Source organism: Scheffersomyces coipomensis (assembly GCF_036884675.1).
Source record: "Scheffersomyces coipomensis strain NRRL Y-17651 chromosome Unknown DFJ63scaffold_3, whole genome shotgun sequence".
NCBI lineage: Eukaryota > Fungi > Ascomycota > Pichiomycetes > Serinales > Debaryomycetaceae > Scheffersomyces > Scheffersomyces coipomensis.
In genome coordinates, this window is record NW_027042894.1 from 46,065 (window position 1) to 67,710 (window position 21,646).

At 31.5% G+C, this 21,646-nt stretch overlaps 8 protein-coding genes across 8 annotated transcripts; 4 read left to right on the forward strand and 4 right to left on the reverse strand. All coding sequences in view use genetic code 12, as the record gives it.

Annotated features, from left to right (window-relative positions):
• Nucleotides 1-38: 38 nt before the first annotated feature.
• Nucleotides 39-1,750, reverse strand: DFJ63DRAFT_98921 (ribose phosphate diphosphokinase subunit). The gene has a single exon (XM_064909284.1). The coding sequence runs from the start codon at nt 1,569-1,571 to the stop codon at nt 309-311; it is 1,263 nt and encodes a 420-aa protein (XP_064762237.1). The 5' UTR covers nt 1,572-1,750; the 3' UTR covers nt 39-308.
• On the forward strand, nt 1,567-2,733 carry DFJ63DRAFT_98960 (uncharacterized protein). The gene has a single exon (XM_064909286.1). The coding sequence runs from the start codon at nt 1,930-1,932 to the stop codon at nt 2,698-2,700; it is 771 nt and encodes a 256-aa protein (XP_064762238.1). The 5' UTR covers nt 1,567-1,929; the 3' UTR covers nt 2,701-2,733.
• A 1-nt stretch (nt 2,734) lies between these two features.
• On the reverse strand, nt 2,735-4,604 carry SKN7 (kinase-regulated stress-responsive transcription factor). Its single transcript, XM_064909287.1, has one exon. It carries the CDS (start codon nt 4,325-4,327, stop codon nt 2,768-2,770), a length of 1,560 nt encoding a protein of 519 aa, XP_064762239.1. The 5' UTR covers nt 4,328-4,604; the 3' UTR covers nt 2,735-2,767.
• A 276-nt stretch (nt 4,605-4,880) lies between these two features.
• On the forward strand, nt 4,881-5,783 carry DFJ63DRAFT_334489 (endonuclease; the record flags this gene model as incomplete). Its single annotated transcript, XM_064908040.1, has 1 exon — nt 4,881-5,783. One exon carries the CDS (start codon nt 4,881-4,883, stop codon nt 5,781-5,783), a length of 903 nt encoding a protein of 300 aa, XP_064762240.1.
• Nucleotides 5,784-5,806: 23 nt separating this feature from the next.
• ROT2 (glucan 1,3-alpha-glucosidase ROT2) lies at nt 5,807-8,647 on the reverse strand (the record flags this gene model as incomplete). Its single annotated transcript, XM_064905474.1, has 2 exons — nt 5,807-5,890; nt 5,954-8,647. 2 exons carry the CDS (start codon nt 8,645-8,647, stop codon nt 5,807-5,809), a joined length of 2,778 nt encoding a protein of 925 aa, XP_064762241.1.
• Nucleotides 8,648-12,389: 3,742 nt separating this feature from the next.
• Nucleotides 12,390-15,075, forward strand: BDF1 (chromatin-binding protein). Its single transcript, XM_064906902.1, has one exon. The coding sequence runs from the start codon at nt 12,703-12,705 to the stop codon at nt 14,794-14,796; it is 2,094 nt and encodes a 697-aa protein (XP_064762242.1). The 5' UTR covers nt 12,390-12,702; the 3' UTR covers nt 14,797-15,075.
• A 15-nt stretch (nt 15,076-15,090) lies between these two features.
• On the forward strand, nt 15,091-16,419 carry DUS4 (tRNA dihydrouridine synthase). Its single transcript, XM_064909288.1, has one exon. The coding sequence runs from the start codon at nt 15,288-15,290 to the stop codon at nt 16,395-16,397; it is 1,110 nt and encodes a 369-aa protein (XP_064762243.1). The 5' UTR covers nt 15,091-15,287; the 3' UTR covers nt 16,398-16,419.
• Nucleotides 16,420-20,835: 4,416 nt separating this feature from the next.
• Nucleotides 20,836-21,560, reverse strand: DFJ63DRAFT_98911 (uncharacterized protein). Its single transcript, XM_064909283.1, has one exon. It carries the CDS (start codon nt 21,434-21,436, stop codon nt 21,035-21,037), a length of 402 nt encoding a protein of 133 aa, XP_064762244.1. The 5' UTR covers nt 21,437-21,560; the 3' UTR covers nt 20,836-21,034.
• Nucleotides 21,561-21,646: the final 86 nt, after the last annotated feature.

The window sequence follows — 21,646 nt, forward strand, 5'->3', positions numbered from 1 at the left end:
TCCTAATCTCAAGAAGTAGCAAATTTTCTTAAAATAATCGGAATAGAAAGAAGTTACAATTTAATTTCCCAACGCTCCGTTAGTCCAAGAAATATTAACCCTAATCAAATAAATGATTAAGAAATTATGTCCTGCAGCCCAAATGACTGCATCGTTGGTTTTGTATTTAATATATCTCTACAAGACTACCAACAAGGTAACCTCTAATATATAAATAATTTCATTCTCTGGGAGCTATAATAATAATATAATGAGTAAAAAGAAAAAAAAAGAATATTAGAACAATAAAAATTTTTTACGAGCAAAACTTATTCAATGGCTGCTAAAGAATCAAACAACACTGAAATCGATTCCCCGAAATGATCTCTTCTGATACATTCAGCAAAAATTGGAGACACATCAATCACAGTAAGCTTTTCTTTATGTTTTTCGATTCTTTCTCTTCCAATTGGGTAAGTATTTGTAACGACGATCTTGTCGATACATTTACTTTCACACAAATTTTCCAAACAGAAATCACTAAACACACCATGGGTACCGACAACGTAAACGGCTTTAGCACCACAATTCAATCTTAAATGCTCAGCTGCTGAGATAAATGAACTTGGTTTATCTATCATATCATCCAAGATAATGGCAACTTTATCTTTGACATCACCAACTAAAGTAATCAATTTTTCTTGATTAATTGAAGTTGGTTCATCTTCATCATCGGAATTAGCAGCATCATAAGATCCACCTAAAACGTCAGAGTCCAAGATAGAAGGTTGATCTAAATGATCTAGTTGTACACTTGGTTTATCACCAGTAGCAACTTTAGCAGAGCCATTGCTTACTGGATAATCATCATCCACAACATGACCCTTCACCACTCTAGCAGTTTGAATTTCAGAAACAATATTATCTTCTTCTTCATCGTCATCAACTTTTCTAGTTGATTTAGTTAATGCCTTTTTCTTAGAATATCCATCTTGGGTTCTTCTTCTATCCGTGTGAATCATGGCAAAGTTAATCTTTAAAGAATCAGCTAAAGCTGTAACTCTTTTAGTACCACCTGGATTTTTTGATACTACCACAGCAGTTTCCCAATCTGGTATATTGTGACGAATCCATCTAGCTAAAGTTGGAGCACCGAATAAGTTATCCACTGGTTTAGTAAAGAATCCTTGCATTTGAGAAGCATGTAAATCCATTGAAACCACATGGTCAGCACCTGCCATCACTAATAAATTGGCAAGCATTCTAGCTGTTATAGCACCTCTATGTTTTTTCATCTTAGATTGCTTTGAATATGGAAATTGAGGAATAACAGCAGTGATTTTGTTGGCGGAACCACCACGACAAGCCGATATTAAGATCAAAAGTTCCATTATATGATCGTTTATTTCGGGGGAACCCGATTGGATAATGTAAACATCTTCATCTCTGATTGATACACCAATTTGAACTGAAGTTTCTCCATTAGAAAACTTCTTCAAAGTACATGGAGCAGGCTCAACACCTAATCTATCACATACCAATCTACCCAATTCAGGGTGAGATGAACCAACAAAAATTTTACACTTTCTCATGGCTATAGACTCCTCTGCTTTTAATACGGCAGACAACGTGAACTGAACTTGGAATTAGTGTCAAAGTAAATTATATAGGAGGTATGTGTGCAAGTATAGCTAACCTTTCCCCAATGAACTTACTGTCTTTGACTTTGCAATGACTTATGAAATAAGAACAATTTGTTGACCTCTCAATCAATTGCACCCAAGTAAAAGGATTACAATGGTAAAAAATTTTGAATTTAAATTAGTTGATTTTTTTTTTACAGCGATGGGTGGAGAGAATGGTAATATACAGGAAATTGAAAAATCGATTTTTAAAATCAATTTAAAGTACCATCGGAACAACATTTAAACTATTGTAAGGCCTGATTACATGAATGAAATGAAAGATGAACAAGTAATTAAAGATGATGATGAGATATCTCAACTCATGAATAAGTTGAAAAAGTTTCAAGCCATACTAGAAGAATCAGATTTCTTTAAAGAAACGAAAGAAATCATCAGAAATGAGAAATTCACATACATAAGATGCTTAGCATTAGGATCACCATCAAGTATGAAAACTCCTTTATTCCAACTTGCTTATGTTATAATTATTTTAAATGAACTTGAAATTGAGTTTAAGAATTTATCATTTTATGATCCTGTCTTCACTTCAGTTGATGAGGATTTGCTTGTCACTCAATTAGGTGCTACCATAGATAAAGAAATCCCTACTCACTTTGAAGCTAATAGTACATTATACTTCTTACCACATGCTCCAATAGAGTTAATGAATACATTATTAGATAGTATACGACCTCATTATCTTCTTTGTAATGATGTCGTCTCTCATACAGATGGTTATACCAAGTTGAAATTATTTGAAAAATATCCCAAGGTTAGTGCTTTATTAAATGTAACCAATCAAGATCAGAAAGTTAAACCAGACGAAGAACCATTCGTAGTACCGAAATCTAGAAATAAGAAAAAGAAAGGTCAATTCATAGAGCCAGTAATAGATTACACAACGGTTGATGTTTATTTCAAATCTTGTAGAATCATTAGACTTAATCATGCAAACAAAGATCAAAATTGGGGAACAGCATTTTCTGATTTATCATACCACATAATTACAGATAAAGAATCACCTATAGATACATAGATAAAGAATATATATATTACAAACTAAGTCTAATATCACAATACAAAAAATAAATAAGATAATGTCTCTATTGTAACCGCTTCTTCTTGGGTAATGGTTCTGCAACACCATTTGAATCTGTACTCAGTAATGGATCTAAGCTTGAAGAAGCTGGTTCACTAACATTTGGTTCATTGGGAGTAGTACCTACTACTGTTGGTGTAGCACTATCAGTCGCCGCTTTCGATTTATCAGTTAATAAATGCTTTGATAATATAGAATATAAATCATCTTTGGTAAATGGTTTAGCTAAAATATCCGACATACCATTTTGTAAATAAGTTACCAAATCATTATCTTCTATATTTCCAGTCATGGCAATAATTGGAGTTTTAGTATCAAAAGATCTAATAACACTAGTAGCAGTAGCACCATCAAGGTTAGGCATAACGATATCCATTAGAACTAAATCATAATTGGTATGTTCAACGGTTGATATGGCATTCAAACCATCTGTTACAACAGTGACTTGACAGCCATATTTCACTAAAAATTTTCGACATAATTGAATACAAACATTATCATCTTCTACTAATAATACATGGAATTTTGGATTGGGTAAATTGGTGGTTGTAATTTGGGGAACAATTGCAGCTGTAGAAGCTGGAGGAGAACCAGAAACAGATTTGGCAAATGGTGATTGTTGTACAGGGGTGATAGAATCTCCATTAGGAGATCGTTTAGTTGGTGGAAGCACAGATGCAATATGTTGAGCTATAACTGGTTTTGGTGGCGGAGGATTCTGCAATCGTGTAGTAGTAAGCTTGGGAGATTTTATGATTGGCAATGTTGTTAGATGAGGTGGAGCAGGTAATGGAACAGTAGCACCAACAATAGGTATGGTTGCACCCGGGATAGTTTGAGGTACTGGAAGACTCATCAAAGGCAGATTTGGGAAATCTAAAGGGGGTAATTTGATTCCTGCCTGAAGTAGACAATTCACCAATATTCCCATGGAACGATGATACCTTTCATCAGTGGTATTTATGGCCACTATATTTTCCACCAATGTTTTATATTTAGTTTGTAATACATTTAATTCTTGATGTAATGCTTTATTATCAGCTCTTAAGGTTTCCATTTGTTCTTTGATATGATTTTGAGAATTGGTGATTTGAGAAAAGTTATGATTACAAGTGGTTGATTGTACTTTTATTTCAGTTCCATTGGTTCCAGTTGGTAAAACTTTCTTAACACTTGGACCTTTTCTTTTAATATTTTCTAGTGATTCACGATCATTAAATTTAAAATCAGGATGTTTGAATTCCCATGCATCTTCACCATAAGGATATGATAATTTTTCTTCATTGGATACTTTTACTTTATGAAAATCATATTTATTTAATTGTCTAACAAAACTAGCAAAATTGCTATGTTTGAAATGACGAGGTAAGATATCTTTAGTAAATTCATTTGTATTAAGCACCACAAAACTATCTCCACTTAATGTCCATCTCACCACATCCTTATAACTTTCATCTTGTAACATTAGGAATAATTTCTTAACGAAATCATTAGAACCACTTTGATTAGAACTAGCAGCTGATGCAGCTGCTAGTTGATTTTCAGTTTCTACCTTGAGAGTCATAATCAATTATTAAATCTTGAGTTTCATTCAGTCTCTCATACACACCCCAAGAATCACTTCAATACAGCCAATCTAATATAGTACAAGTTTGAATTATTAGCTGTAAATGAAAATTTAGATGGGAACTATTATGGATAAAAAAGCTATGACGTCTCTTTTTCGTAACGTGAGTGGGATTATTGCCTTTCCTATCCAAAGTACAAGCTTTCTACTTGATAACACAATCGAAACAGCCCAATGATAATGAACTCTGATAACACGTCAAATCAATACAAAGACAAGTTTGACAATAAATAATGATACAATATATTTAAACTATGAAATTGATCAAATCCAAAATTTCTATTTCTGTATTTATTTCCATAGAGCCCTCTACGCAATAGTGCACACATTTTAATTTTTTTTTTGGTTGGAAATGGGTCGGGTCGTGTCCATCACAGAAAAACACACCATAAAACAAAAAATTTGACTTGAAATTTTATCGTCTCCATTTTTCTTGGTCAAAACTGTATTTACCAAAAAAGGGACTTTCATTATATATGTATATGACTTAATGGATAGTCCAGATTCACTGCAAAGTGGGAATGGTAGGAGTAAGTTGATTCATGTGATATCACCCTTCTATTGTGTTTATGTGTTGCAATCGATTCCTAAACCAAGATCGTTCTATATCGGGTCTACCCCAGATCCGATAAGACGATTAAGGCAGCATAATGGTGAACTTAAAACTGGTGGGGCATTTAGAACCAAACGAACTGGATTAAGACCTTGGAAAGTAGTTCTTATCATGTATAATTTCCCTTCTAATGTATCCGCTCTTCAGTTTGAACACTCTTTACAACATCCTTATCAAACTAGACATATTCTGGCTGATAACAGAGTTTCGCATAGAAAAGGATCGACGTCATTACACCAAATTATTGCAAATGTGAAATTATTAATTACTGCCCCATTTTTTAAGACTACTAATCTTAGAATCTTGATTTGTGAACCAGAAGTAACTGATAAGATATGGCCATCTAGTAAGTATAATGTTCCATCTACTATACATGTAGATATTCAGACTTGTTCACTTGAAGAGTATTTTAAGGCGAATCCAATCCAAGATGATCCCAGTTTTGAAGTAATCAAGAACAGGTTCTTGGAAGCAAGTCATACTTGTTCTATTTGTAATACTCTGTTGGAATTCTCTCCTGAAGAAGTACCTTTATTTAAAGCTAAACTGGAGGTTGAACAGTATAGACAACAGGGACGTTTAAGGCTTGTTACGCAATGCCATCATTCTGATTGTGATAACACTTTTCATCTAACTTGTATGGCACGAGACACAGAAACTGATACTAGTAGTTTGATACCTTCCCAAAAATCATGTACCTTATGTCATAAACCATTAGATTGGTTAACTACAGTTAAGATCGCCACAAAACTAAGGGAGTATATATTGAAAAGTAAATAGTATATAGAATATAATAATAAATCTTACAATTCATCATGCTCCACTACAAATTCAATTTTACCTGTCCATGATTGACTTATACTTAATTTTGGATTATGGATGATAATCTTTTTATCCACCGAATTATCGAAATGTCCCTTCCATTCTTCATCACCTTGATTAAAGGTTACTGATTCAACTGTTCCAGTTGTCAGTTCGTTTAAAATAATGATCTTTTCTATTTTAACATCTGAAATCAGATCTTTAAATCTATCTTTAACTTCATTAACATCAGCACTGATTTTTCCATTTGAGTAATTGAATTTAATATAGGCATATTCTTCGTGTTTTTCATAATCAAATGATTCACCATCATCGACGTACAATGAACCATTAGCTTCTCCATCTTTATTTAATGCAATAATTAATGTATATGGATCTTTAAACATTAATCTGGACGATCTTCTATATCTATCTTTAAGACTTATAATTGAACCACCTTTGATGAATACAGGAATATCTTCTAACGTGACTGATTTCGTCAAATACCCTGGCTTATCAGAACTATAAGCATTTATTTTCGAAAGTGATCTATCGGTATAATCATAATACACTTCATTATCAGGAAGGTATACCTTAATTTCCTTAGCATCTTCCTCTGTAACAGGTTTAACTAAAATACCTGAATTTCCGACAAAGAATTGATCTTCAATGGAATAACTTTCAATATTTGAAAGTGATTCATAAAAGATTGGTTTCATAACAGGTATACCAGTTTGAGAAGATTCATAAAAGGCAGTGTAAATCACGGAAAGTATAGAATACCTTAAACGAACTGCGTCTCTAATAATCGATGTATAAGGTTCACCCGCTAACCATGGTTCACGACGTCTTGAATCGATATGAGCATGGGCTCTAAAGAATGGATACCAAATACCAGTTTGATACCATCTCGTTAATAATTCTGTTGATGGATCACCAAAGAATCCCCCCACATCAGCTCCACTGAATGGCATACCGACAATGTTAGAAGTTAATACCATTGGAATTGAAATTTGTAAGTATTCCCATTTACACATATTATCCCCTGTCCACATTGCTGCTGTTCTTTGAGATCCAGCATAATAAGATCTTGTTAATACAAATGGTCTTTCTCTAGTGGTATGTCCTTCATTTCTTTTAGCAAGTGAATTATAAGTAGCTTCATGATATGTCATACCATAGATGTTATGAACAGAACGATGTTCCCAACCTCCGAAATGAATATCATCTTTTGGAGCTGAAGTTTCAGGACCATTGAATACAGAAGGTTCATTCATATCATTCCAAATGAAAATATTTGATGATTGACCTCCTAAGAAGTAATTATTCCAAGTGAATTGAGCATCCCATATTTCTTGAGCGGTAGGATTTAACGTATCGATCCATACTGATTCCCCTGGCCAACAATGACCATGATAGGAATTATTACTAGCATCATTTATACAACTTTTCTTTTTGGTTAATTCATCACTTAAATAATATCCTGTTTTAATATGAGGATCGATAATAATAACAAGATTTCTACCAGTATGATCTAATTCATCTAACATTCTTTCAGGATTAGGGAATTTTTCCTTATGCCAAGTGAAATATTTCTTTTGATCAGTATATTCAATATCTAACCATATAGTATCATACGGAATTTGATATTCATCCATTAAAGAATTAACTTCAAGGACATCTTTTTCATCATTATAATTCCAACGACATTGATGATATCCTAAAGAGAATAAAGGGGGTAATTGAGTATAACCAGTGATTAAACCATAATTACGATTGATATCAGCTGGAGTTTTATCGATAGTGATTATGAAATCGACTATCCCATTTTCAGAAATCCAATGAGTCAGACTATCTTTTTGGTTTGTGGTTTTATCAACATTGATGAATGTATCGGCAGAATTAATCCAGAATAATCCTACTGAAATTTCCGGTTTAGAAGCAAGTATGAATGGGATGGCTCCATACATGGGTAATCTTGAATCAGTTTCATATTCAAAGATATCGACATTAAAAAGACGATAAGGCATGGATGATTCAGTAGTATCTTTTAAATTCATGGAATCAGCATGTTCAGGAATACCATATAAATGTTGGAAATTTTTAAAGGTAAAATCTAACCCAATTGATTCAGGACCTAATGGGATAGAATCTTCTTTACTATCTTTGAAATGATCCTCAAACATGTCATAATCGGTTTCTTCTTCCGTAAGATGATGAGAATTTTCATCTTGTAATCTCCAATGTTCAAAATTGAATAAGTTTTTATCATTGGCAATGATTTGGATTTTATCTTTATGATAGATAGTTAATTTAATGGGCCAAAAATCAACTATTGCTCTATATTGTTTGGCATCTCCATAAGTTATAATTAATACATCATTTTTAAGGTCTATAGTGAATTTATCATTAGCTAAGTAGGGTAATTCAGCAGATACAAATGCCCAATCACTAGTTTCATTATATCTATGAGTATTTATGTTTAACTTCGTGGTATCAATTGAAGTTCTATCCTTTTCATCTACTTTGAATCGAAGATTATTACCATCCAATAGAGATATTTCAAAAGGTAAAGTGATATGATTTCCACTAGGAATAAATTTGATAATATTACCATGAATAACTTTTGAATTTAATACTTCATCAATCGATATCGAACTTTGACTAATGGAGTATTTAGGAATGAAATTATGACCTTGATTCTTCACACTTTCAGCAAAGTATTTATTACGATGACAGAAACCGGCTGTTTCACACGTTTTAAATAAATAATCCTTAACTGCTACAACCAATGATCCCCATAATAACAATAATAGAAATTGTTTATGAAGTCCACCTATCATATTGAAATACCATTCAATGATTTAAGAATGAATAACAATTGACTTGAATTGACTGCAATTGAATAGCAATTGAAAATGAAGTTTTGGGGTTTGGGGTTATAGACTGAAAAATCTTTGAGTTTGTACACTACATACAAATCTTACAGTCAAACAAATTTATTTTGCACTATATGAATTTTTCCGAAATTTGGGGTAACTTCTTAATAGTTAAAGGATGATATGCTATGGTATAGTACATAGATGAAATGATTACTATAAGTTCTGATAAACTGAAATGACATTATTCAAACTAACTTCCATTTAAAATTTATATGCCACACCATGAAGAGTATCAGAGTGTTTTATTACTTTGTATGGCATTACATAATGAATGTGAATAACTCAATATCGACAACTAACTAGTTCACAGTTCCAGTAAAGAATATTTTTACAAATTGAAATAGTTACTTATACCCAATACAACTCATACAAACCATTAATAATGAATTAACACGTCCTTTATCATCATAATTATCATATCTTCTTACTAGTACTATTTAACTATGACTAGGAGTCGTGTGAGAACAAAAAAGTTGGAAATATTTTTTAACTTTTTTTTTTTTTTTGAGAGGATAGAAAGTGACAAAGACAGTTCAACTGATTATCACCAACCATTTCTTACATTCATCAGTTACTATTTAACGGTTCACACGACATATATCTCATTAATAGAAAGTGTCAGTGTGTGTGATAAATCTTTTGTGTTAGGTGCTTTTTTTCTATTTGATTGTGATATATCTATTTGTCTAGATTTGTATATTAGTTTCGTTCCTTCATCCTTGTTTTTAGTTTATCAGTTTTAATTCTTCATCCTTGTATTTTCATTCAATCATTTACTGGTATTTTTCATTTTGTTTCCATAGTACATTGGTAAGTTAGTTCCATCATAAGTTTGTTATATATCCTACTGTTTATCATTAATATCATCATAATCATAATCATAAAACTATGAGTAAAGTTGAAAACGAAAGAAAAAGACTGATAGGAGAATCATCCGAAACAGGATCCAAGAAACGTAAACCTTTACATCAATTAAGTGAAACTGGTCCTTTAACTCAATCTGATGTGGTTTATTTCCAAAAAGAGGCTATATGGCGACAAATGATTTCCTATAAAGAACAATGTCGACTTTTATCGGATGATGCAAAGAAATATCAACATAAATTTGAACGTAATGAATCAAAGATAAAAGTGTTACTTTCATGGTATGATGAAATAGTGGCGTTGTTTAATAAGAAAATCCCTCATAGTAATGATAAGTCATCATCTATAAATGAGAAATTATTGATTAGTTTGGATGGTAAATTGGATGAACATCTTGATCAAAGAAGAACTCAACTTCTTGAGTTATTATCTCCTCTTGTGGATGGGAATAATAAATTATCCCTTCATAATGAAGATATAACAGCTTTGAATACCGAGTTAAACACTCTTAAAGTTAATGCTTCAACTTTATCTAATATTAAATTAGAATTGGAATCAAGAATAAAAGAATTACAAGAAGAGTTATTACATACTGTGAGACAACATGAAAGAAATAATTCTAAATCAGTCAAACGAGTTGATGATAGTTTAACTAAGAAATCCAATGGAGATATTAAAAAGGAAGATGAACAAGTTGAATCAAAACCTCAAGTTCAACAAGCTAATGGTAGTAAAGTTGAAGATGGATCTACTCCATCTCAAGATAATGAAGTTATTAAAGAAGAATTACAAAAATTAAAACTGGAAGTTGAAATCTTGAATAGTTCTAATGAATTATTAAATAAACAGATCCATGAAATTACGGAAAAATATAATAAATCTCAACAAGAGCTTTTACAATTGGATAATAAATTACATCATTTAGAAGAAGCAGATTTGGTGGATAATATTCATTATAAAAAAGTGGTTAAGAATAATCAAAGTTTACAAGATCAAATTGTTAATCTTACCAAGATTAATAGTTCAAGTGTGAATAAATTAAGTGAATTAGAATTAAATCAAAATAATGTGAAACAATCAATTCAAAAGGAGATTCTTGAAGAGAATGAGAAATTAAAAGATCAATTAAATAAATGTGAATTAGATTTAGTTCGAGTTCGAACTAATCGAGATGATTTAATTGCTAAACAAGCGATTCTTAAAACCCAAATTGATTCTCAACCTGGTAGTAAAGAAGTTGATAATCTTAATAAAGTATTAAGTGATAGAATTGAACAATTAACTAAAGATCATTTACAAGAAGTGGATGAATCAATTAAAGATGAGAAGTATCAAACTTTAAGTAAAGAGGATTTAGTGAGAAAAGTTGAAGGATTAAGTAATGAAATTAAAGAGATTGAATTAGCGTTTAAAGAAACTCGAGATATTTCATTAAAGAAATTAGGACCAGCTGTTGATCAAGAGAATTTAATTCGAAAATTAACCATTGAAAAAACCAAAGCTGATCAAAAATATTTTGCATCTATGAGAGTTAAAGATTCACTTAATGCGGAAAATAAAGTTATGAAAGCTCAAATTAGTAAATCACAAGAATTAATTAAGAATTTAAATGATTTAGAAAAGAATTATTTGAATAAAATTGAACTTTTAACTAAATCTTTATCTGATTATAAATCAATTAAGGAAACTTCATTACAAGAGAATAGTAAATTACAAGATACGGTTAAATCATTAAAATTATCAAAAGATTCATTACAGAAAGAAATTGATCGATTTTCAAAATCAATTGAAGAAAAAGTTGAATTAATAAATAATTTACAAGCAGAAAAGAATCATCATGAAATAGTGATTAATAAATTAGAAAAGAATCTTAAAAGTACTGAATCATTACTTCAAAAGTATAAACAGAATAATACGTCATTAATATTACAAGAAGATGAACAACAATTAGAAGCCCTTCGATCAATAGCTAAATGTTCAGTATGTACCAAGAATTGGAAAGATACTGCTATTACGGTATGTGGACATGTATTTTGTCATCATTGTACCCAAGAGAGATTGGCGGCTAGATTAAGACGGTGTCCATCATGTAATAAAGGGTTTTCAGTGAATGATTTATTATCTGTTCATTTATGATGGTTGGTTAGTCTGTTTTAAGTAGATTATAAATATACTTGTGAATATAAAATTATATAATTGGATTTAAGTAGATGATTATAGTTTATGTAGTTTACAGCAGTTTATGATCATTTTTTGCAATTTCCTGTAGCTTCCTGCATACAAAATATCACAAAAAATACATTTTTTAAAAAAAAAGAAATAAATAAAATCGCGCATGCAAACAAACAAAAAAAAGAAAAGATGTCATCATTCATCATCAGGACACGACTTCAATTAAACCAGGAGAGTTACCCGGATCAAGAAAAAGAAAATTGTACTTCACCAACACGTAAGGCTCACAGTTTGAATTTGAACTCCCTAAAAATTTGTCTCCTTTTTTTATTTTTTTTTTCATAATTGAAATAGGGAGGGATAATCATTATTTGTAATTATGAAATGATAATCAGTTACAATAGCTAGATAGATAGATAGATAGATAACAAGGAATGGTTGATAGTTACAGTCATTCATTGTTCTGAAATAAGATTATCACCAGCCACATATTCATCTGAAGAAGTTACTTCAGTTCCTTACCTTCAAGTGAATGCTGGCTGGCTGGTTGGATTGTAAATAGAAGAAATAAAGAAAGAAAGAAAGAAGTCGTGTACTTGATCAACAGTTTTTTTTTTTTTCTCATTTTTCATTTTCTCATTTTTTTTTCTGTCTGTATATAAATTACCATCAATTTCCATCAAAAAGTTTTTTTCTGGAAAGAAAAAAAAATTGATCCGGATATCGCGATGCGATTGGTTGAAAATAATCAATTTACAGTTTAAGTTATTTGTTTACAAGTTATACCATTTTTTACAATTTAAAAATTTATTTATAAATAGATCTTAAATTTTACACTTTTCCCATTTTTAATTTGGGGGAATTTTATCATAGTATTATATGCAGGTTTTTGCCCTCATTAAAATAGAATAATCATAATCATGTCAGATATAGTACCTGATACCAATACTCCAGTTCAAACTCCTTCATCGGATGGTAACTTTTTCCAAAAGTCTGACGATCATCATCATAATCATAATCAATCATCTCAAATTGATCTTCAATCTCAATCTCAATTACAATCTCAATCATCTCCTTCAAATCAATCTCAACCATCTCAAGAAGGTGGTGTTGCCAAACTGGATATAATAGAACCTGAAAAACCCCTTTCCCCTCCTAATCCATCTCCAACTCCTGAAAAGAGAGTGGCAGATATTGATATAGATACCATTCATGAATCTAAAAAGTTGAAACTTGATGAAACTGTACAAAATGGTGATGATGATGATGTATTACCTATAACTAATGATATAGAATCAAATAGTAGCAATACTGCCACTGCCACAGAAGCAGCTCCATCTGGCACTACCACCGACGCCACAGAAGTCCCATCCTCATCCGCTCCAGTATTAACACCCGCTCAAATATTTACCACTCCAGCTCCAAAACCTGCTCCTGAACCTGATATGAATAATTTACCTCAAAATCCAATTCCTCCTCATCAATCAAAATTCGCCCTTAATACCATCAAAGCCATAAAAAGATTAAAAGACGCAGCTCCATTTTTACATCCTGTTGATATCGTTAAATTAAATATCCCCTTTTATTATAATTATATTCCAAGACCTATGGATTTAAGTACCATTGAAAAAAAAATTACCGCCAATGCTTATGAAGATCTGAATCAAATTGTCGAAGATTTTAATCAAATGGTTTTCAATTGTAAGAAATTTAATGGAGAAAATTCAGGTATATCTAAAATGGCAGATAATATTCAAGCTCATTTTGAAAAGCATATGTTAAATTTCCCTCCTAAAATCTTAGCCAATAATGCTGCTGTGGTTAATGTTAATAATGTCAATAAAAGAAAATCAACGGTTGAATCAGATATCACAAGAAGAGAATCAGTGGCTGCTCATCGTCCTAAGAGAACTATTCATCCTCCAAAATCAAAAGAATTACCTTATGATGTAAGACCACGTAAAAAGAAATTTGCCGCTGAATTAAGATATGCTGCTCAAACTGTTAAAGAATTAATTTCTAAAAAGCATTATAGTTATAATTTCCCTTTTATTGCTCCTGTTGATCCAGTAGCTTTAAATATTCCTAATTATTTTTCAGTAGTTAAACAACCAATGGATTTAGGTACCATTCAATCAAAATTAGCCAATAATGAATATGAACATGGTGATGCTTTTGAAGCTGATGTTCGTTTAGTATTTAAAAATTGTTATATCTTTAATCCAGAAGGTACTGATGTTAATATGATGGGTCATCGTTTAGAATCGGTATTTGATAAGAAATGGGCTAATAAACCAATTCCTGAACCAACTCCTGCTAATTCTGAAGTTGAAGAATCAGAAGTTGAATCAAGTGGGGAAGATGAAGATGAACCTGAAATTAATGAAGCTATGCTTTCTGAAATTCCTGCTATTCAATTATTAGAAAATCAATTGATTAGAATGAAAAAAGAATTAGATCAATTAAAGAAGGAACATTTAAAGAAATTAAAAGAACAACAAGCAGCAAGAAAAAAGAAGAAGAAGACTAAAAAGTCAACTAAAAAGAAAAGTGTTAGTGGTTCATCATCAACTAATCCTCCTGCTCCATCTACACCTGTTGTTACTTATGAAATGAAAAAACAAGTTAGTGAAATGGTTCCCAATCTTTCTGATAAAAAATTACAAGCTCTTATTAAAATCATTAAAGATGATATTGAAATTAGTGATGAAGATGAAGTTGAATTGGATATGGATCAATTAGAAGATCGTACTGTTTTAAAATTATATAATTTCTTATTTGGTAAAAAGGCTTCAGCAAATTTAGCTAAAAATAAAAAGAAGAAGTTAATTTCAAATAATAGTATGGATGAATTGGCTCATTTAAGAAGTCAATTAGCTTTATTTGATGATGATTCATCTCATCAATCTTCAATTGGTGGTGGTAATAATAATAATGGATTTATGAATATAGGTAATACTCAAGAATCATCTGATGATGATGATGCTTCATTTGAAAGTTCAGAAGAAGAATAGGTTAAAACATAAAGGAAATAATAATCAATAAAAATCTCCTTCCCTGTCATTAATAGTAATAATAACTAATAATAATAAATTAATAATTAATCATAGCAATAATTCGAAAAAACAAAAAATCATATAACATCATACATCCCCCCCCTCCCTCCCCCTTGTATAAAGTAGTAGAATCAGAATAATACTGATATTATTCTAATATGGTTTGGTTATATTGATTTGGATTTAATGTTGTCATTAATGTAGTATAAATAGGTTTTTACTTTCTTTTTCGGTATAGTAAATATATTTATTATCTTTTAGCTTTTACGTTTATCTTTGCCTAATTGGGATGTAGAATCCGCCATATATTTATTATCATGAAAAAAAAAAAAGAACATCTTTAACGTAAAAATTATTTTTGATTGCAAACTGAAAAACTATTTAAATAAAGTTGCAGATAACCATTTTAAAGTTAAAATCATATCCTTTTCTTATAGACTATATACATCATGGAGGATATAAATACGTTATTAGAAGGGTTAACCTTAGAGAAAACAACTAATACACCTCGTCATACCATCACCTCTCCAGCTCATCTTCTACCACGAGAGAAGAAACATAATCCCCTTCATATTTTAAAAACTACCAAAGATACCCAGGGTAGACCTACATTCATCGCTGGTCCTATGGTGCGATACTCGAAACTTCCCTTCAGAGAGTTAGTGAGGAATTTTGGCGTCGATATAGCATATACGCCTATGATCCTTGCTAGGGAATTTGTTCGTAATGAGGTTGCAAGAGCCTCTGATTTCACTAGTAATGAGAAAGATAGAAGTGTTATAGTCCAAGTGGGATGTAATAATATCGAGGATTTATTGAAGTTTGTGGAGATGATTCATCCTTATGTTGATGGGATCGGTATAAATTGTGGTTGTCCTATTAAAGAACAAGTTAGAGAAGGGATTGGTGCTGCTTTAATGTCGGAATCTGACTTAGTGGCATCAATGGTTAAAGCCGTTAAGGACAAATATGGTGATTTAGTATGTTTAGAAACCAAAATAAGAATTCATAAAGATATAAATGAAACCATAGAATTTGTTAAAAAAGTGGAAGCTAGTGGAGTTGATTTCATAACCGTTCATGGTCGTACTAAAAATACTCGATCATCACAACCTTGTGATTTCGATGCCATTAAAATCATAAAAGATACCGTCTCTATCCCAGTAGTGGCTAATGGTGATTGTTTCAGTTTAGAAGATGCTCATAGAATAGCAGAATATACCGGGGTGGATGGGGTTATGTCTGCTAGAGGGGTATTAACCAATCCGGCTTTATTTGCAGGGTATTCAAAGACTCCATGGTCTGCTATAGAATTATTTTGGGATTTAGCTACTAGTTATGGACTTCCGTTTAGAATTACTCAACATCATCTTTCTGAAATGTTGGATAAAGTCCTTCCTCGAAAATATCTTAAAGAAATGAATGAAACTACTTGTTTAATCGATTTAATTGATTGGTTTGATTCAAATTTTATCTTAAAGAGAAGAGGTGATGAGAATTTCGCTACATCGGTTGAACCAACTTGGAAAACTCAAAGAAGTAATACGGCCCATATATAGAATATTTATTAAATTTATTTATTAATTTGCATTTTTAAACTATTTAAGCAGAGACTAAGAAATCTTTGTTTTGTAATGAAATACTCTTCGTTTTATTATCAACTTTATAAATACCCACAAGTTGTTGAGCTAATTCAAACATATTATTTCTTAATGAAATAACAATAAATTGTGCATTCTTGGTTCGTTCCTTAATATAATTAGCCACAATCGAAACATTTCTAAAATCAAGAGCAGCATCAATCTCATCCATGACATATAATGGAGTGGGTTTATATTGATGAAGAGCAAACACTAATGCTAATGAACTTAATGTTTTTTCACCACCAGATAAATTAGATATATTCTTCCATGATTTCTTTGGAGGCATAACACTGAATAAAATACCTTCTGAAAATGGATCTAAACTATCAACTAATTCTAATTCAGCATTACCTCCCATAGTAATCATTCGATACATATCCTTCAAAGTCATTGAAATATTATTGAATCCTTCCATGAATTCATCTAATCTTCTCCGTTTCAAATCTTCACAGAATCCTTTAATTTCATCTCTTTCATTCACAGCTATATTCAAATCTTCACGACGTGCTTCAAATTGTTGTTTCTTTTCACCATATTCTTTTAATACTTCAAGATCAATCTTAGCATTATTCATGAATTCTTCTAATGCTTCTAATTCACCTTCGATTTTATCTAATTCAACTTGTGATTCATCAACATCTTCAAGAATAGCACTATTATATTTCTTTTGTTCTTCTTCTGGCATCCAATATATATATGGTGATGCATCTCGAGGAACTAACTCCTTCAAACTAAGATTATCTTCTTTAATATTATGATCTAACCGCCTTATAAGTGAATTATACTTTTCAATTTTATTCTCCAATTCAACTTCCACAGATCTAAATTTGTTAATCTTTTCTTGATATTCATCTAAATCATTTTGTAAGTTTTCTAAAGCAGATTCCAATTCATCTTTTCTTTGTTGGACAGTATTTTGTTCAGCTTGGACTTCAGTTAATTTTTCAGCTATACTTGATTTCTGCTCTTGTAATTTTTGAAGATCAGCTTCTGAACTAGATAAATCTTGTTCAGCTTGTTCAAGTATTTTATTCTGTCTTTTGATTTCATTTTCAAGTTTTCTAACTTCCATTCTGTCACCAGCAGTCTTATCATTAATGATTTCAAGCTTTTGTTTGATGGAGTCAACCTTCGAATTTTGAACTCGTAACTCAACACCACCAGCTTCCATGATCTTCTCTTCAAGGTCCTTTATCTTGGATTCAGTTTCACTCATTTGCAGTTTAAGATCTTGTCTAGCAACTTTCAATGATTTCAAATCATTCTCCTTTGCTTTTATATCACTGTCAAATGTTCCTTCCCTTTCCATTTTATCATTCTCAACCATTAAATTCTTACAAGTTATCAGAACTTCTTTCTTTTCAGATGCTAAGGACTGAATATCCAAACGTAATCTGGAAATACTGAATTCAGTTTCAGGTTTAAGATCAGATAATTTAGATAACACTGATCTCTTCTGATTATATGCTGTCTCAAGTTGATCAACTTCTTCTTCTAACTCATGTAATTCCTCTTTCATCTTCTCAACATCCTCAGGGGCCAAATCTGAAAAGGTAGTTGTACTGTCCGACAACCTCATTATACCTTTTGCAAAACTATTACCACCACCTGACATGGTACCTGAAGTATCAACAACCTTACCATCTAAAGTCACAACTTTCCATCTCTTAGGACCATATGCCACACGTTTGGCTTCACCTAAATCGGGTGCAACCAATGTATTATATAACTTACTATAGAATGCAGGAGCAAATCTAGGATGCGAAGGAGATATTAAATCAAATATTCTCTTTATATGAGCTGGATTCCCTGGAGTTTGAATAGGAGATAAATTGAATTGTCTTAATTTATCCAAACATACGAAATTGGCATAACCTAGTTTATTCTTCCTCAAATAGTCAATACAAGCTTGAGCTGTTTCAACAGTATCAACAACCATAGAATCTAATCCTCCACCAACAGTTGATACTGCAACATCATATTTAGCATCTATAACACCTAAATCTCCTAATCTTCCATGGAAACCACTAATACGACCTGATTTAGCCAACCTGAATAAACTCGTTAACACTTTATTCTTATTTTGGTAACTAGCTAATGAGTTAATTGATTCTTGAGTCTTCTGCTTTATGGTGACTAAATGTGCTTTTTTGATATCCAACAGTCTTTTATCAATCGTACATTGTTGTTCACCTAATGAAATTTGCTCTGTGATCTTTTCCAACTTTTCTTCGGACTCACCAAGTTCTTCTTCCTTTTGTTTACCTTCTTGTTTAATGCTGATCAATCTAGATCTAGCTTGATCAAGTTGTTTCGCTATACTTCCCTTTTGTTCGGTAAGAATCTCAATAGTTGATTGTATAAGTTTTATTTCATTCTCAGTTTCATTAAGTTTCTCGGTATATGGATCCAAAGTTATATTTAATGATTCAATTTCTTTAGTAAATACAGTGGTCTTCTTGGCAAGATTTGTTTTAATTTCATCAAGTTTGGCTTTTTCAACTTCCATATTTGCCGAGAGTTCTTCTATTTCTAACTTGAATTTTTCGTTAGCCAGACTATTTTGCTCCAACTTCAGTGTAGATGATGCTAAAATATGTCTCAGACTTTCTTTGGTCTTTTCTATCTTTTTTATTTTACCGTTGATGTTCTTTATCTTTTCTTCAACGGTAACATTTTGTTTGGATAAATCCTTGTTGATTTTAGATATCTTGGCAAATTCTTTATCACAGTCAGCCATTTGAGCTTTTGCAGCTTCTTGTTGGGTAGTGAATTTCTCAATCTCTTTATTAAGTTCAGAATTCTTTTCTCTTTCAGTCTCCAATTCTTTACTTATTTCCAGATGTTGATTCTTATTCTCTTCTAATAATGCTGTGTTCCTGGCTATATTAATCTGAAATTGAACTGATTTCTTAGAAGTCCACTTCTTTTCTGCTTCAAGGAAATTCAAAGCTTCAGTTTTCTTATCTTCTAACAGATCTTTATCCTTTTCCACCAATACAAATCTATTTTCCTTTTCTAAACAAACTTCATTTAATTCATCAATCTTCGTTAAATTCTCTTCTATTAATTTTTTATATTTTGAAGTACCAATGATATCCTCCAAGTATTCCAATAAACCATCATCATTTTCCTTTTCAGCTTTAGCTTTCATTTGAGCAATCGATTCAACTTCACCTTGAAGAATTAAAAATCTCTTATGATCCAAATCAATACCTTTGGCTTTTAACATCGATGTTACTTCTGTATAATTACTGGTTCTACCGTTAACATAATAATTTGATTGATTATTTCTGAAAGCTTTACGTGATACAACTATTTCTGAATCAGGTACTACTGTAGCCTTAGTTGGATCATCTGGATTATCCAAAACATTATGGAAATGAATATTAACTTGACAAAAGTCCAATTTTTCGCCACTAGTGGAATTATGAATTAATTCAGAAAGTTTACCTTGTCTCATTTTCAGAGCTCTGAAACCAAATACAAAAAGCATTGAATCAATAACATTAGATTTACCACTACCATTTGGACCCACTACTGCTGAAAATGAACTGTTAAAGGGACCTATTACTTGGGTACCGGCATATGATTTGAAATTTATTAATTCCAACTTACTTATAACAAGTCTTGGTTCATTACTTGGTTTTATTTGAGAGAGTACTTCTCTTCTTTTGGATGGAGAATTTGATAATACTTCTGATTGTTGTTGTGAGTAGCTTAGTAAAGGAGTCTTTTTCGAATCAAACAGATCGGTTAATAAATCATTACTAGCATCAGATGGTTTGACAGTTGCTATATTGGACAGGGTTGATGTGTTAGTTTCTGATTCGAATGATCCAGATCGTGGTTCAGTTTCATCAAATACTTGTAATTCTTTATCTTCATCTTCCACTTCTTTACCACTTGATTTTCGGGATGAAGGTTGACTTGGTTTCAATTCTGGGGTTAAACCTTTTAATGATATATTAGCCTTAGTATTTGACTCACCATCACTGAAGAATGGATTATCTTCTTCTTCATCTATTTGATGATTTAGAGTATCTTCTTTATTGTTTGTGTCGCGTTCCAGTAAGTAATCACTATTATTGATAAATGTGGTTTCATCCCCTTCGTCTTGAATCACGGGCATAGCACGTTTCCTCTTTAACGCCATTGTGATGTTGATGTAGATGTGAGGTATGAAATGGTGTTGATATGATTTGAACAAGAAGTTATGGATTAAAGTTGATTCCTCTACTATTGATTGTACAAAACTCTGAAAAGTAAACAAAAACAAAAGAGAGAGAGACCGCTACTACGACGTGTAGTGCGCAAACCAAAATTTCACTTATTACTATTTATATTGATAACTGGAAAGTTACGTCTACTTACTTATTTATACATATTGCTATAGAAAAAGAGTCTAGGTCTTTGCTGAAAAAAGTTAGAGTGGTAGATCTGTCTTATCAATGTTTGTCTAACTCAAATGTACGATTAAATACCAGTAATTATAATCTTCTATTATTATGAACCATCTCTATTGTTTATTTTCATTTAATTCATACCCTTTCTTATATTTCAGATTTATCCTCAGATTCTTCACTATCGCTGAACTTTATCTTCTTATTTAAAGCAGGTTTATCACTACTATTTAAAGTTGAATTTTCAGTTGGCTTTGGGAAACTTTCCACAGCTAAAGGAGGTAATCCTCTTAAATCTCTTTGAACCCTCAGTAATTGACTTATTATAACATTACCACCAGCACTATTTGATATTCCTGAAGTAGAATCAATATTAGCATCAGCTGCACTTCCTGGAAGGGTTGTTATAGATACTTCACTAGCAGTTATGAATTCAGTTAATAATCTCTCAGCTTCAGAATTGTCTATTGATTTGACGGAACTTATATGGATTGCAGTTGGAGTGTTAACAGTAGATGACACTACTCTTCTAGGACGTTGTGGTTGAGACATATTACTTATTGCTGTTAGTTCTATATGGGTTATTTATTGCAACTAGATGTAGAGATTTTTTTTTGGTTTGAGATGTGATTTAAATTTACTAACAAAATATTGATTTAATACTCACATTTACTACTACTGTTTAGGGTGATAGGGTAATTTAGAGTACCGCGAATTATTTAAATTTTTTTTCAATAATAAATATATGTTTAACTAAATCAA